The 15,915-nt window shown below is 42.7% G+C and overlaps 1 protein-coding gene across 1 annotated transcript in view; it reads right to left on the bottom strand.

The window, feature by feature from the left end:
- Window positions 1-4,649: 4,649 nt before the first annotated feature.
- The window catches only part of chmp1b (charged multivesicular body protein 1B), a 29,450-nt gene continuing 18,184 nt past the window's right edge, over window positions 4,650-15,915 (bottom strand). Inside the window, exons 7-8 of the mRNA XM_078412139.1 lie at window positions 13,327-13,399; window positions 4,650-5,468 (exon numbers count right to left, since the gene is read on the bottom strand). Coding sequence (XP_078268265.1) covers window positions 5,424-5,468; window positions 13,327-13,399 — 118 coding nt within the window. The 3' untranslated portion in view covers window positions 4,650-5,423. The remainder of the gene's footprint in view (window positions 5,469-13,326; window positions 13,400-15,915) is intronic.

The raw sequence follows: 15,915 nt of genomic DNA, 5'->3' as shown, positions 1-15,915 counted from the left end.
TATATCTCCAGCACTCTACCAATCAGGCCTTTATGGTAGAGTGGCCAGACGGAAGCCACTCCTCTGTAAAAGGCACATGACAGCCCTCTTGGTGTTTGCCAAAAGGCACCTAAAGGACTCGCAGACCCTGAGAAACAAGATTCTCTGGTCTGATGAAACCAAGATTGAACTCTTTGGCCTGAATGCCAAGTGGCACTGCTCAACACCTAGCCAATACCATACCTACGGTGAAGCATGGTGGTGGCAGCATCATGCTGTGGGGATGTTTTTCAGCGGCAGGAACTGGGAGACTAGTCAGGATCGAGGGAAAGATGAACGGAGCAAAGTACAGAGAGATCCTTGATGAAAACCTGCTCCAGAGCATTCTGGACCTCAGACTGGGGTGGAGGTTCACCTTCCAATAGGACAACGACCCGAAGCATACAGCCAAGACAACACAGGAGTGGCTTCGTGACAAGTCTGTGAATGTCCTTGAGTGGCCCAGCCAGAGCCTGGACTTGAACCTGATCTAACATCTTTGGAGGGACCTGAAAATAGCTGTGCATCGACGCTCCCCATCCAACCTTACAGAGCTTGAGAGGATCTGCAGAGGAATGGGAGAAATTACTCAAATACAGGTGTGCCAAGCTTGTAGCGTTATACCCAAGAAGACTTGAGGCTGTAATCGCTGCCAAAGGTGCCTCAACAAAGTACTGAGTAAAGGGTCTGAATACTTATGTAAATGTGATATTTCATTTATTTCTTTTTAATTACTTTGCAAAAATTTCTAAACACCTGTTTTCGCTTTTTTATTATGGGGTATTGTGTGTAGATTGATGATTAAAAAAAAAAAGAATTTAATCCATTTTAAAATAAGGCTGTAACGTAACAAAATGTGGAAAAAGTGAAGGGGTCTGAATACTTTTTGAAAGCACTGTACATACAAATCTAAAATAGGAATGGGCTAGTTGGGGCTTGACCATACGCAGTCGTTTAATAAGATCATAACAGATCAGATTGTTAATCTGAACTCCACATTCCAGTTTACTTTTTGTTTGCTGCTTATTAATTATCTATCTACCCATCATAAAAATATTAATAGGCTCAAGCTCTTCTACCCTTTGGGGAAGAGTTCCAAAGACTCACAACCCTCTGAGAAAAATAAGCACCTCATCATAAAATAGCAACCTTTAGTTCTGAACAATGAACCCAAGTTCTAAATTATCCCAAAAAAGGAAACATTTCCACATCCTCCATGTTAAGATCACAAAGGATTTCATCAGGTTATTCAATTCCACTTTCATTTTCTAAACTTCAGCAGATAGAGGCCTAGCCTGTGTTTTCCACATAAGACAACCCACCTGTTCCAGGTATTAGTCTTCCCTGAATCAATTCTAATGCATTCACATTGTTCCTTAAATAAAACCAATACAGGAACAGTCCTCCAGATCTGGTCACATTAATGCTCTATTTAAATGAATTACTTTTGTATTCAATTTGCCCAGCAATAAACAATAACATTATTAGCTTTCTTAATCATTTGCTTGACCAGTGTACCAACCTTTGCAGCAGAGGTCGTAGAAGTAGCAAGCAAACATAAAAAATACTGCAATAAACAGTCTGCTGGAGGAACATGAATGGGTCGAGTAGCATCTGTGGATGGAAAGGAATGGTCGATGTTTCGGCAATAGTCAGTAAAGCAAGGGGGCAAAGGTTTCAACAGTAGATTGGAATGTGGAGTTCAGACTAACAATCACGTTCATAATCACTCCATCAAAAATACTTAATTGCTTGTGAAAAGAGACACAAAATGCTGGAGTATATAGAACAGTCTGCCTATCGCGAGAAGGACAGGCAGGGAGAGAAGGAAGATGGTGACACTGAAGTATGTTTATTTCAATGCAAGTACTGCGAGAAAGCAGATGAACTTAGAGCCTGGATTGATGCTTGGGGTTACGATGTGGCCTTTGTGGAAACAAGGTTGTGGGAGGGGCATGACTGGTTAATATTCCAGGGTGTCTAATGTTTCAGATGTGATCGAGAGGGAGGCAAACGACGTGGTGGAGTTGCACTACTGATCAGGGAGCCTGTCATGGCGGCACTCAGCAGAAAAAACGCCCAGGGTGTTCCCTCCGAGGCGGCATGGGTGGAGCTTAGAAGTAAGAAAGGTACATGCACTCTACTGGGATTTACTATAGACCCCCCCCCCCCAATACCAGTTGGGAGATAAAGGAACAGATATGTAGACACATTACCAAAAGATGCCAAAGCAACAGGGTTGTCTTAGTGGGTGACTTTAACGTAACCTGACTAAGCAGAATTTGTGAAGTGCATCCCTGACAGCACGTTGCAATCACTCAGCACACTCAGTGTAAAAAAGAAATTGGCCTGCACATCTCCTTTAAACTTTTACCCCTCTCGCCTTAAAGTTATGCCCTCTAGTATTTGAATTTTGCATCCTGGCAAAAAGATTGACTGTCCACCCCATTTTTGCCTCTCATAAATTTCTATACTTCCATCAGGGCTCCCAGCAATCTTTGGCGTTCCAGAGAAAACAATGCAAGTCTGTCCAACCTCTCCCTGTAGCTAATACGCCCTAATCCAGGCATCAATCTGGCAAACCTCCTACGCACCCTTTCAAATGGCTGCACATCATTCCTGTAATGGGGTGTCCAAAACTACACACAATACCACAAATGTGGCCTAACCACAGCCCTATGTAGCCTCTTCATGACTCTTAACATTCAATCCCCTCGGCAAGGTGGCATAACGGTAGGGTTGCTGCCTTACAGCGCCAGAGACCAGGGTTCGAATCCGACTACAGGTTCTTGTCTGTACGGAGTTTGCCTGTTCTCCCCACACTCCAAAGATGCACAGGTTTGTAGGTTAATTAGCTTGGTATAAATATAAATTGTCCTTAGTGCACATAGAATAGTGTTAATGTGCAGCAATTGATGGTCGGTGCGGACTCAGTGGGTCGAAGGGCCTGTTTCCACACTGTCTACCTAAACTATAAAGGCAAGTTTACCATATGCCTTCTTTTACCACTCTACCGACTTGTGTTGCCACTTTCAGGGAGTTATGGACTTGAACTCCTAGATCCTCCTGCAGAACTCTAATCCTCCCTCAACAATGAAATATTATGAACCACCTCTTGCACTCATGTTTTGTTCTTCATGGTCTATTTTTCTTTCACTTTTTTGCAGAATCTGTCATTTATGCTTTTGTGTTTATCGGAGTCTCTGTGCATTTGCATTGTACCTGTACATCACCACACGATAATAAACTCACCTTGATTTGACTTGAAATTACCCCCAAACACCAGGGACATAAGTTAAGGATTTCAATCACTGTTATCATGCAGATGATGACCAAGGCCAACCAGAAGGCAAGGTTACTGACTGCCATGAGCAGATAGGCTTCATAACAGTAGGTTGAATAAAATATACTATGTAAAAAACAGGAATTTTAAAAATCGACAATTTTATGGTGCAAAAGTATTGATATCCCAGGCATGTATGCTCCTCTGAAATGAATTAAAAAGCAAAACCATGGGTTTTGAATTACACAGATAAATCTTCCCAGCAGAATGCAACAGCATTGATCGTAATGGTACAGCACAATTGAATTTCAACTCCGAAAAAGGAATTGCTTCAATGAATTTGTTGATCCACAAGGTTGGTTCCTTGTGCAAATTATAATTGGTAACACATGCTGTGGTAATTGGATGCAAGTGATGACTAAATGCATGCCAATTAACCAGGAAATAATTCCAGACCCTAAAAACCAAATCCACAAGTCAAATATATCGGCTTTGAATATGACAGATGCAGATTCACCACAATCCTGTTTGATTCCTTATCTGCAATCAAAAAAACTTATCCAGATGAGGTACTGGCTGATCTCACTGCATTAGACAGCCAGAGGAAGTAAAAGAGGCGAGCAATGAGCAAAAGCAGAATAATGCACCGGACAGCGAGATCGGTCAAGGAGGGCATAATTTCATCCTCAATTATCTGTTATCATATCATATCATATATATACAGCCAGAAACAGGCCTTTTCGGCCCACCTAGTCCGTGCCGCCCACCTAGTCCGTGCCGCCCAGCGATCCCCGTACATTAACACTATCCTACACCCACTAGGGACAATTTTTACATTTACCCAGCCAATTAACCTACATACCTGTACGTCTTTGGAGACCAATACGTGTTAAAGCCGTATTGCTTGAAGAATGACTATTTCAGTCAGAAAGAATAGAAAATTATTCAGCAGAAATAAAGTATTTGCAGAAGGAAAAACGTTATAAAATAGGCAAGTGTACGCAGAGAAAACCACTCTGACATCCTTGAAGAAATGACAGGGCAAGGGCAAATCACCACATGCATCAGCCACACAGAAGCAAAAATCACCTTCAGTTTCTAATCATTAGAAAACACAGAATGTTATAAACGTCTGTGAACTTATTGCAGAAAGGAACCCAAAAAAATGTACGTTTTTATTTTTAATCAAAAAATTTCAAGTTTACAGCACTGCTTTTTTTTTTTAAACAGAAAAGCTGGTCAGTGCCCCTTAGGTTAAGAAAATTAGGCCTGTAATTTGAATGAGCAGCTGTTGTCAAAGGAGGATCCAGAATGGGCAGGACTGTTTCAATTCAGAGTAATACACGTATTTTAGTTTAAAGAACCTTTAATTGTAAGGTCAAGGTACAGCGGAAGAAATCCAAAATACAAAAAGAAATCATGCTAACATGAAAACCTCGCCCAGACACAGCAGCCCAGCAATCAGTGTGCAATCATCAGGAGATTTACCTCAATAGGGCTTATTTTATACTTCGACTTAATGAGGTTATCTCTCAAAAAATGTTTTGTTTAGACTTCTTAAATAGATTATATTTTATAATAGTTGGGAAATATTCCAACAATTAAACCAGGAGCTGTCCATAAGTTAAATTTAAAGCAGGTTAAAATAAGGCCTTCCAAAGTATGATGAAAACAGGATGTCATCGTACAAAAATATTTTCAATCCTCTTAATCCAAATGTGTTTTTAAATGTGATGCAATCAGCGCAATAAGATACAATTTTTCAAGGCAAAATTGTAATACATTTTAGAGGGGAAACTTCCTCACCAGAGATTGTAGACTGTTTCATCCAAATAGAAAAGTGCACCTTAACTTTCCTCCCCCAAAAATCAGATTCCCAGTTTATATCAGGCAATAAAGTGTAACAAAGATAAATGAACTGAAGGAAGTAGAGTGTGGCTTACTTATTGAATTAACCATCTTTTAGGTTTACAGCTGAACATAAGACTTTTCTGGTAACAGCATACCAGTGACTAAACTACAAAAGAATATCCATATATCATTATCAATATATTAAAGCCACTCTTTTTCCCCCATTCGCAAGACTATGCATTAGGTATTAAGGCCAATTGTTTCCCCATTGTTACACTTGATCTCGAAGTCTTGAAAGTCTTTGGGAAAGATCATCCTGTAAAACACAATCAAAATAAATCAAAATGCTGGAATAGCTCAGCAGTTTCTATCAGCTGTTAACTATACATGTCAAATATGTTATTAGACTGTTGTAAACATAAAAACCAGGAAGGAAACTTGTCTTATAGGTGGTCTAGCCTAGATGTGACTCCAGTTTCACACCAATCTGCACTGATTTTTGTTGACCAAAATGGCACAGGAGAGAAGCCACATTTTGCAGGAAGCCTGCAATAGAATACTCGTGTCTTAACCCATTAAAACAGAAATTTGCAGTCAGAACTACAAACTGAAAGGAAATTGACCTTTCAGCTATTTAAATGCATTATCGATGGTACAATTGCCCTGATGTACTTGTGGACCTGACCCCCTGGAACACAGGCACAGCACCTGGAAGCGACACGGAGGCCTCCAGGTAAGACCAAAGCATCGGAGCATGCCATTCCCTCTCTGCCTTGCATCGTGTTGGACAACATTCAATCAGCGGAGAACAAGAGAGAAGACCCAAGAGCCAGACTGCTACATCAGAGAGACACGAGAGATTGTTGTGTTCTCTTCAACGCCACTCCAGACACACCACTCCAGACACACCACTCCAGACACACCACTCCAGACACACCACTCCAGACACACCACTCCAGACACACCACTCCAGACACACCACTCCAGACACACCACTCCAGACACACCACTCCAGACACACCACTCCAGACACACCACTCCAGACACACCACTCCAGACACACCACTCCAGACACACCACTCCAGACACACCACTCCAGACACACCACTCCAGACACACCACTCCAGACACACCACTCCAGACACACCACTCCAGACACACCACTCCAGACACACCACTCCAGACACACCACTCCAGACACACCACTCCAGACACACCACTCCAGACACACCACTCCAGACACACCACTCCAGACACACCACTCCAGACACACCACTCCAGACACACCACTCCAGACACACCACTCCAGACACACCACTCCAGACACACCACTCCAGACACACCACTCCAGACACACCACTCCAGACACACCACTCCAGACACACCACTCCAGACACACCACTCCAGACACACCACTCCAGACACACCACTCGACACACCACTCCAGGCACACCACTCCAGGCACACCACTCCAGACACACCACTCCAGACACACCACTCCAGACACACCACTCCAGACACACCACTCCAGACACACCACTCCAGACACACCACTCCAGACACACCACTCCAGACACACCACTCCAGACACACCACTCCAGCCCGAGGGCTTCTCCACTCACCATTTGGATTGCACAAATACATCAAGGAAAAGGATCTGCTTCTTGATAAATTCAGCACAGTGCTTAAACGTGACAGTCTTGTCTTTTTCCTGCTACCTTGAACTTGAATATCTGGTCGTTATGTGCCGAAGGTTCTACCTGTCGAGGGAGTTCTCCTCCATTAACCTGACTGCAGTCTACATCCCACCTCAGGCAGGCATCCAGCTAATACTTGGCGAACTGAGGGCTGCAATCAGCAAGCACAAAACGGCACACCCCAGCGCCTTACTCACCATCACCGGGGGCTTCAACCAAGTTAGCTTGAAGAAGCGTCTGCCTAACTACTATCAACAGGTAATTCTCAACACAAGTGGAAGTAATACACTCGACCACTGCAACACCGCCATCAGGAATGCCCACCCACTCCATCCATCGCCAGCACTTTGGGAAATCTGACCACCAGGCTGTGCTGGTTCTTCCTGCACACAAGCACATTCTAAAAAGCACAGCAATGGGGAAGAGGACTACAAAGAGGTGGTTAAGGGAGGCTGAGAAACAGTCACAGGACTGTTTTGAATCTGATCCATGTTCACTGCAACTGAATGAATATGCCACAGTCATTACTGACTGTGTGAAGAACTGTGTGGATGAATGTGCACAAAAGCATTCTAGGTGTTCCTCAACCGGGATGAACCAGGAGGATCGTAATCTGCTGACGGTTGGATCTGTGGTGTTTACCACTAAACCTAGTCATACTATTCAGAAACAAAGAACTGCAGATGTTGGTTTACAAAAAAAAACGACAAAGTGCCGAAGTAACTTAGCTGGTCAGGCAGCATCTCCGGAGAACATGGGTCGGAACATTGAAATCAGTCTCTGCTTAAAAATGCCCACCTTCACATTGCCTTTGCACCACTATATCTCAGAGAGGAGGAACATTGGTTGTCGAGCAGGTACGTCATCAGGAGGAAGCAGCGAGATGTGTAAGGGCAGTAGCTCGGGTTAAGCAGGGACAATGGATGAACAGGGAAAGTGTAGAAAAGAGGAGGTTTAGCTGGAGGGACCTGTGGTGCATGGAGGCGGGTCATGCAAGTTTCCTTATAAGGGCTATTTATAATGCGCTGCCTTCACCGCAGAACCTCAAACAATGGGTAGGTGGGGACCCAGAGTGTCCCTTGTGTTCAGAGGTGGCAACAATGAGGCATATTTTATCAGGATGTAGGACTAGTCTTTCTCAGGGTCGGTACACGTGGCGGCATAACCAGGTATTGAAGTGTATAGCTGCAACAATTGAGAGGAGGAGAGTACAGGTGAATTCAGTAGGCATCAGGACTGGGTGTGTAGCAATTCATTTTGTCCGTGAGGGAGAGAAAAGTAGAAGAGGGAAGTTTGCAGATAGGTACGAGTCAGGCCAGTTATGGGGAGCCAATATTTGGGAGATGCGGGTAGATTTAGCAGGAAATAATTACTACTAGTTTGATGCCTGATATAGTGTTATGGTCAGTTAGTCAGCGGATAGTGTATTTTATAGAACTAAGGGTGCCTTGGGAGAACTTAGTGGATGAGGCTTAAGAAAGGAAACGGCTTAGATATGTAGAGTTGGCAGCGAGGATGGAGAGCAAGAGTACGTCCGTTAGAGGTGGGTTGTAGAGGTTTCATAGCGAGATCGACCATGTTGCTCTTTGGAGAGCTAGGAATTCGCGGACAGAGTTTGCGCCGGGCTGTAAAGCAAACGTCAGAGGCAGCAGAGCAAGGCAGTAGGTGGATTTGGTGGAGAAGAAATAGTGTCAGTTGGAGACAGAAAGCAAACGTATGACATGCAGTATGTGTATTACTTTGTAATTGTTGTCTGTGAAAGTGTATCCCAGTCCTATTCAAGGGTGATATTTGTGCGGTTACAAGCTTAATGATGGGCTAGAGTTAGTGGAAGATAGGATGCAGGTGTTTAGCATTTGTTAGAGTGAACTAATCAGCTTCCTTTATTCAGTGGATACTGGCAGCATAGGTGGTGAGAGCAGGTATTGAGGGGGGTTGTTCTGGGACGCCAGAACCAACTGTTGAGCCTTCCCGAGGTGTCGTGAGCCTAACTCAACGAAACACCAATGAAGGGAGGTGCCCACTTGATAACCCCAATGTTAACACCGGAAATTGGAGGAACAGCACCTTATATTTCGCCTGGGCAGCTTGCAGCCCAGTGGTATGAACATCGACTTCTCCAACTTTAGATAGTTCCTCTGTCCCTCTCTTCCCCTCCCCCTTCCCAGATCTCCCTCTCTATCCTTCTGTCTCCATCTATATCCTTCCTTTGTCCCGCCCCCCTGACGTCAGTCTGACGAAGGGTCTCGACCCGAAACGTCGCCCATTCCTTCTCTCCTGAGATGCTGCCTGACCTGCTGAGTTACTCCAGCATTTTGTGAATAAATACCTTCAATTTGTACCAGCATTTGCAGTAATTTTCTTATACGCATCTACACAATTAGTTTATTTTAAAAAGAGAATGAATATGTAGGTAGCTGGGTATTTTTCCGCATATGGAGTCATTTATTGTAAGTTGGTGTATTTCATTAGATAATACCTTGGTTTTGCGCTTGGTTTTCTTAGTTGAGCGGTCATTCTGGAGTTATAGCACAGGTACTTTGCCCTTTAATTGTAATCTAGTGCCATTATTTTAAATGTATCCCCTGGTTCCTCTATTAAACTATTATTAACATAATTAATTACCATGTTTAATTCTTTCAAATTTACTCTCCATCTGCTTTGCTGCAGGAAGATTCCAGTCCAATCTTACAATTGAAATCAACTACCCCTAAAATCAATCTGTAAATTTTGCTGCATTCTTTCCAAGACTTTCCATAAGTGTTTTCATTGGAAAGAGCGAATATAAAGGTACAAAATTAAATACAAAATACAAACGGTACAAGATTAGAACGGGTGTCAAGGTTATGGGGAGAAGGCAGGAAAATGGGATTAGGAGGCAGAGATCAGCCATGATTGAATGGCAGACTTGATGGGCCGAATGTCCTAATTCTACTACTATAACTTATGAACATGAAAATAATCTAAATGTTTCCAATTTCTGATTATCAAGCCCACAATCTTCCTTAACTTATTTTTTTCATTTCTCAGTGATGCACGTCTTCTTGATATAATCAAATGTCCTTGTGTTGCTTATTTCTCATATGAACCTTGATCAGTTCCTAGGCTTGGATTTCAATGTCAATGTGCACAGCACTTGGCATTTCCGTTCTGACACACCATCTAGTGGCTCTTCACAAGAACAGCGCCCATAGAAGGTGCCGATAAATATTGCCTAGGATTTTCTTCGCCCAAGTGCAATGCAGGTACAAAAATAGGCAGAATTAAGATATTAATTAAAAAATTAGCATTTTCTTTGTGCATGATTGCCAAGGAGCAAAGTTGGTGATGGAGAGCAGAAAAAATGTGTTTAACAGTTAAAAATGAAAATCAATGTAAGGTAAGTGATATAGTGATGCAAGATGAAATGGAACCACAGGAGTCAATGACCCAGTTAACCACTGGTATTGTTTTTGTACAATGAAACATGACCGTAGCATTCCATGTTACACATGGCACAGTTACAGCGCTGGTTCCCTGTTGATGCACAACACACTGGGATAGATGGGAGTCAATTACCACCAGGTCTGCAATGCAGATCTGCACTGAATGCCTTTCAATTTATGACTATAAACCAGACCGATAAAGAGGCATACTGGGAAAAAATGGATCCCAAATATCTCAAATCTTAAAATGGAAAAATAATGCAAATACTGTACTACAAGCCACTGCAAACAGATTTCATTCCCACATCAATTTTAAAGTTTTCTGCTCTACAAGGAGCTTACTTGCACATTTTATATTAAATCTGCAGTCTTCATAAAGATGAAGCACAAAAAGGTACTGGCACTCAGCGTACAAATGCAGCAGGGCGTAGGAGAGTATGTTGGAGGAAATGGGCAGAAAATCTTCTCTCTTCATCCTCAAGAGGAAGTTGCCAGAAGGCGAGGAACCAAGTTGTTGGGAGAGGTTGGACAGGCTGGGAATATTTTCCTTGGAGCAGACTGCTTTATATATGGGAGGAGCATCAGGGCATAGATTTAAGGTGAGAAGAGAAAAATGTAATAGGATCCAGAGGGGCAACATTTTGCACAAAGAGGGTAGTATGTAATGAGCTGCAATAGGAATTGGTTGAGGCAGGTACAATAACAACATTTAAAAGACATTTAGATGGATACATGGATAGGAAAGATTCAGAGGAAAATGGATCAAAAGAGGGGGTAGGTTGGATAGGCATCGTGGTTGCCATGGGCGAGATGGGCAGAAGGGCTAGTTACTGTGCTGTATGACTCCATGCTGCACTGATTCAACAATTATTCTGAAGGTCTCAGGAGTTATCTCTAGTCCTTTCGCCTCTGTCCTGTCCAAGTGCGTATTAAACAATGCCTCTACCACCTCCTCCTGAGATCTTTACCCTGATCAAACTTGAGGGAGGCAAGAGAGGAGAGAGGCATTGATGGGGTGCTTTGTTTCTTCTCTAGTCACAGGCGAGGTCCCAGAGGACTGGAGAGTCCCCAATGTTCCAAAGGAAGCAGAGACAATCCAGGAAACCATAGGCCAGAGAATCTCATGTCAGTGGCAGGAAAATTATTGGAGAGAATTCTTCGAGATAGGATTTACTTCCATTTGGAAGGGAATGGGCTATATAGAGATAGCAAGAGAGTAAGGCATTGTAAGTGTGTCAGATGGTGAGAATGTTGTCAGTAGATGCAGCAGGATATGGATCAGCTGCAGAAATGGGCAGAGAAACGGCAGATGGAGTTTAACCAGAGCAAGTGTGTGGTGTTGCACTTTGGGAGGTTGAATGTAAGGAGTATACAGTTAATGGCAAGACCCTTGAGGGAACTTGGAGTCCAAGTTCATAGCTCATTACAGGTGAAGCACAGACTCGTAAAGACGACACATGGTATGCTTGCCTTTGCTTGGGGCTTTAACTATGAGTCAGGAAGTCATGATGCTGCTCTATAGGACTTTAGTTCAGGGCCTGTCCCACAGGCGATCTTTTAGGCGACTGCCAGCGACTGTCATAGTCATAGCAGGTCGCGGAAAAACCGCCGACTAGACCCCCCCCCCCACGACAATGTCTACGACAAGCTACAACAACCTACCACCTAGTCGACGTCAAGCTACGGCACGCTACCGACAACCGGCGACCCAATCGTCGCGAGTAGGACGTCCACCTAGGACCGCACCTACGACAACCTAGGACGACATCTACGACCACACAGGTGACAACCTACGACAACCGAAGTCAACCTACGTCTACCCGCGACAAGCTATGACCCCGTCGGCGACAACTGAAGACAAATCACGTAAGTTTGGCCTCCGGTTTTGACGTAGGTAGTCGCCAATAGAAGTCACCGAAGTCAGCACCGGCGACAACCTACGTCACCTGGCGACAACCTACGACAACACCTACGTCAGGAGACGTCAAGCTACGCTTATTGGCGTCAAACCCACTGTCGCCAACATTTTTTCAACATTCTGAAAATCCAGCAGCGACCAGAAAGACGCTGTGACTCTTTGGGCAACTGAGGAGACGACTCACGACCATGTGGCGACACCACGGCAACCATGTGGCAACAGCCTAGTCACCTAAAAAAAATCGCCTAAGTGGGCCAGGGGTTTTAGGCCTCATTTGGAGTACTGTGTGCAGTTCTGGTCTCCCCATTACAGGAACAATATGAAAGATTTGATGAGGGTGACAAGAAGACTGCCTGGATCAGAGGCATTTCCGCTACAGAGAAAGGTTGGAAAGGCATAGGATTGTTTTCTCTGGAACGCCAATGATTGAGTGGAGACTTGATGGAAGTATATAACATTATGAGAGGCGTAGATCAGGTGGACAGTCAGAACCTTTCTCCCCAGGGTGGAAATGTCCAACAATCGAGAGCATAACTATATAGGTAAGCTATAAGGGGAAGGTTTAATGGAGAGGTGTGTTTTTTACACAAAGGGTGTTGGGGACCTGGAAGGCATTGCCTGGGGTGGTGTTGGAGGAAGATACGATAGTGGCATTTAAGAGGCTTTTATCGGCAGATGGAAGTGCAGGGAATATAGATTAGGCGCAGGTGGATAACATTGGTTGAGCTAGGCATCATGTTTGGCACAACCACTGTGGGCCGAACACCCTATTCCAGTGCTGTACTGTTCTATACCTCTAATGACTATCGGTAGAAAATCTTCTCCGAGATCTTCAAACTGCCAAGATGTTACTGAATTTCAGTTTCAAAGCTAACAAGGCAGCTGTTTGTATCATCTCTTTTCCAGCAGAGTTGCTGTTATCAGTCCCAGACAGATTTAGCACATGTGCGTTGTACAATTTAATAATAAACGTAGTAAACAGAAATATAAATTACTATTACAATATAAATTAAAAATAAGTCTAAAGCAATGATACACTATCTACTCCAAATCAGAAAAACTAAAATACATACAAATATTGAGGAAAGTACGTAAAATAGTTTTGAAACAGAAGTCACAAAATTAAGATCTTACCTGTTCTGCAGATGCCACACTGCTACTAACAGATCCCATTTGACCTTCAGGAAGCTGTAGATTCAAATCAAGACTGAAAATAAAAGAACATGCCCTACATTAGACATTACCCATCATCATTCCTGTGCTACGATAGAGACTATAGTGTTGGAAATATTCAATTCGTACAGAAGCCTGCTAAAAAAAATGTCGAGAGTTTCAGGTTAACTGTTTCAACTTCTATAAATTCTGCCTAATCTGCTGAGTATTTCCAGCAATTTCATTTTATTTTGGATTCTAGCATCTGCTGAATATTGCCTTTGCTGTACTATATTGAAATCATTGCTTTGTGGTGGTCCCTGGGTATCAGGCCACTCCTTGGGTCAGCCCCCTCGTCACTTGACGGGCAGGCTTAAGGGGTTAAGAGTCAGCCCGTTGGGGGGTGTGGTTTATCCCGAGGTGGACTGCGCTGTGAGTAGCTCACAGCCAAATAAAGAGCTTTACTAAACCTGCCTGGCGTCCAGCCTTTTCTCTGGCCTCCGCCAGGCCACTACAGCTTGCAATTTTCAAACTGCATTGAAAGTGACAACGTTTTGAACTTGGAATAATTGTAGGATGTGGCTGTGTTGCAGTAATGAAACCAAACAGGTTTCTCGTCAACAATGGTGACACAAACTTCTATGGTGCTTCAAAGACAGACATGAATTGACGTGAGCCCTAAATATAAGCTATTCTGTAAATCTGAAAAATGTATTCAATATTAGTCTCAGGATAGACACAAAAAGCTGGGATAACTCAGCGGGACAGGCAGCATCCATGGAGAGGAGGAATGGGTGATGTTTTAGGTCGATACCCTTCTTCAGACTGGTTAGGGATAAGGGAAACGAGAGATAAAGAACAATGAATGAAAGATCAGCAAAAAAGTTACAATGATAAAGGAAACAGGCCATTCATTGTAAGCTGTTTGTAAGGTGAAAATGACATTAGTCTGTTCATTGAAGAAAAGAATGAGGAACTAAAGTAATTGTAATGACTTTGCAATATGGGAAGTGCATTTGGTTTACAGCAGTCAAATGACATGCCATGCAATGACTAATATAGATGGCATCCTTTCCAAGGTTTCGCAAGGGCAACATTTTGCATCAATGTTTGACGACTAAATGCTGAGTAACGCATGAGTAAACATTTTATAACCAACTGTGTAGAATAAATAAAATAGTTTTAGACAACTGTTCAAGAAACAAACTAAACAAATCTTCCAAATAAATGGAAACAAGACACTACAATGCAAGAATCCTGAGCAATAAAAGAAAACTGCTGGGGGAACGCAGGGGGTCAGGCAGCATCTAAAGAGGGAAATACTCATGATTTTTGCTCCAATCCAGCAATCAGCAAAATAATTCAAACTATAAATTGCTTTTGCAAGTAATTATGTGTTAGATCTCAGCCACAAAACAAACAAGTCAAAATTTCCAATTATGCCAAGTTTCCAGTCTCTATATGAATATTACTAAAGGAATATCCATTATAACTAACCAGCCACCATAATTACATGCTTCTCTAATGCATAGACTTGAAATGCTTTTAAATAAATTTCAATTATAGGCAACAAGCGTATCTGTATATACGTCAGTGATAATAAATCTGTCATTAAGTCAGTTTATCATATCATATCATATCATCATATATATACAGCCGGAAACAGGCCTTTTCGGCCCACCAAGTCCGTGCCGCCCAGCGATCCCCGTACATTAACACTATCCTACACCCACTAGGGACAATTTTTACATTTACCCAGCCAATTAACCTACATACCTGTACGTCTTTGGAGTGTGGGAGGAAACCGAAGATCTCGGAGAAAACCCACGCAGGTCACGGGGAGAACGTACAAACTCCTTACAGTACAGCACCCGTAGTCAGGATCGAACCTGAGTCTCCGGCGCTGCATTCGCTGTAAAGCAGCAACTCTACCGCTGCGCTACCGTGCTGCCCAACAACCCGTGGCTGCCCTGGCACAAGGCAAGTGTTTCTATATTATATTACTACGTGTCATTTATTTTTATTTTCGTTGCCTCAGCAAAACATTCAGTAAATTAATGATAAGCAGAAAACAGACATGTTGCACTAATCTTGCAACGTTACACCACTCCTGAGATGCTGCCTGACCTGCTGAGTTACTCCAGCATTTTGTGAATAAATACCTTTGATTTATACCAGCATCTGCAGTTATTTTCTTAAATTAAAAATACTTATTTACTTTAAGTGTTCGTAGGATCCAAATTAACTGCCCATTACTTTTATTTCTCTCTATTTTATAATTCCAAGTATAAAACCAAGGTATCCCTCGGCCCTTCAAGTTTGTTCTATACCAAAATCACTGGTGAAAGAAACCAAGCATGCTTATATAATAAAACATGATATCAATTTCCGTTTTAACATTATTCAAGTAACAAAAAACTATGGCCCTTGGTTACTTCCAACATTGCACAGAAATGTTGTGTGACACCCTTATTTTTCAAATTACAACAATCTGTGTAACTTGCAATTAAGATCATTAATTCAGGATACAAAATAATTAAAAACGGGATGTGAAAAATTGAAGAATCATCG

This window comes from Rhinoraja longicauda, chromosome 15 (genome assembly GCF_053455715.1).
Source record: "Rhinoraja longicauda isolate Sanriku21f chromosome 15, sRhiLon1.1, whole genome shotgun sequence".
NCBI lineage: Eukaryota > Metazoa > Chordata > Chondrichthyes > Rajiformes > Arhynchobatidae > Rhinoraja > Rhinoraja longicauda.
The sequence above is the reverse complement of the archived record's forward strand: the minus strand, read 5'-3'. Positions and strand labels throughout refer to the sequence as shown.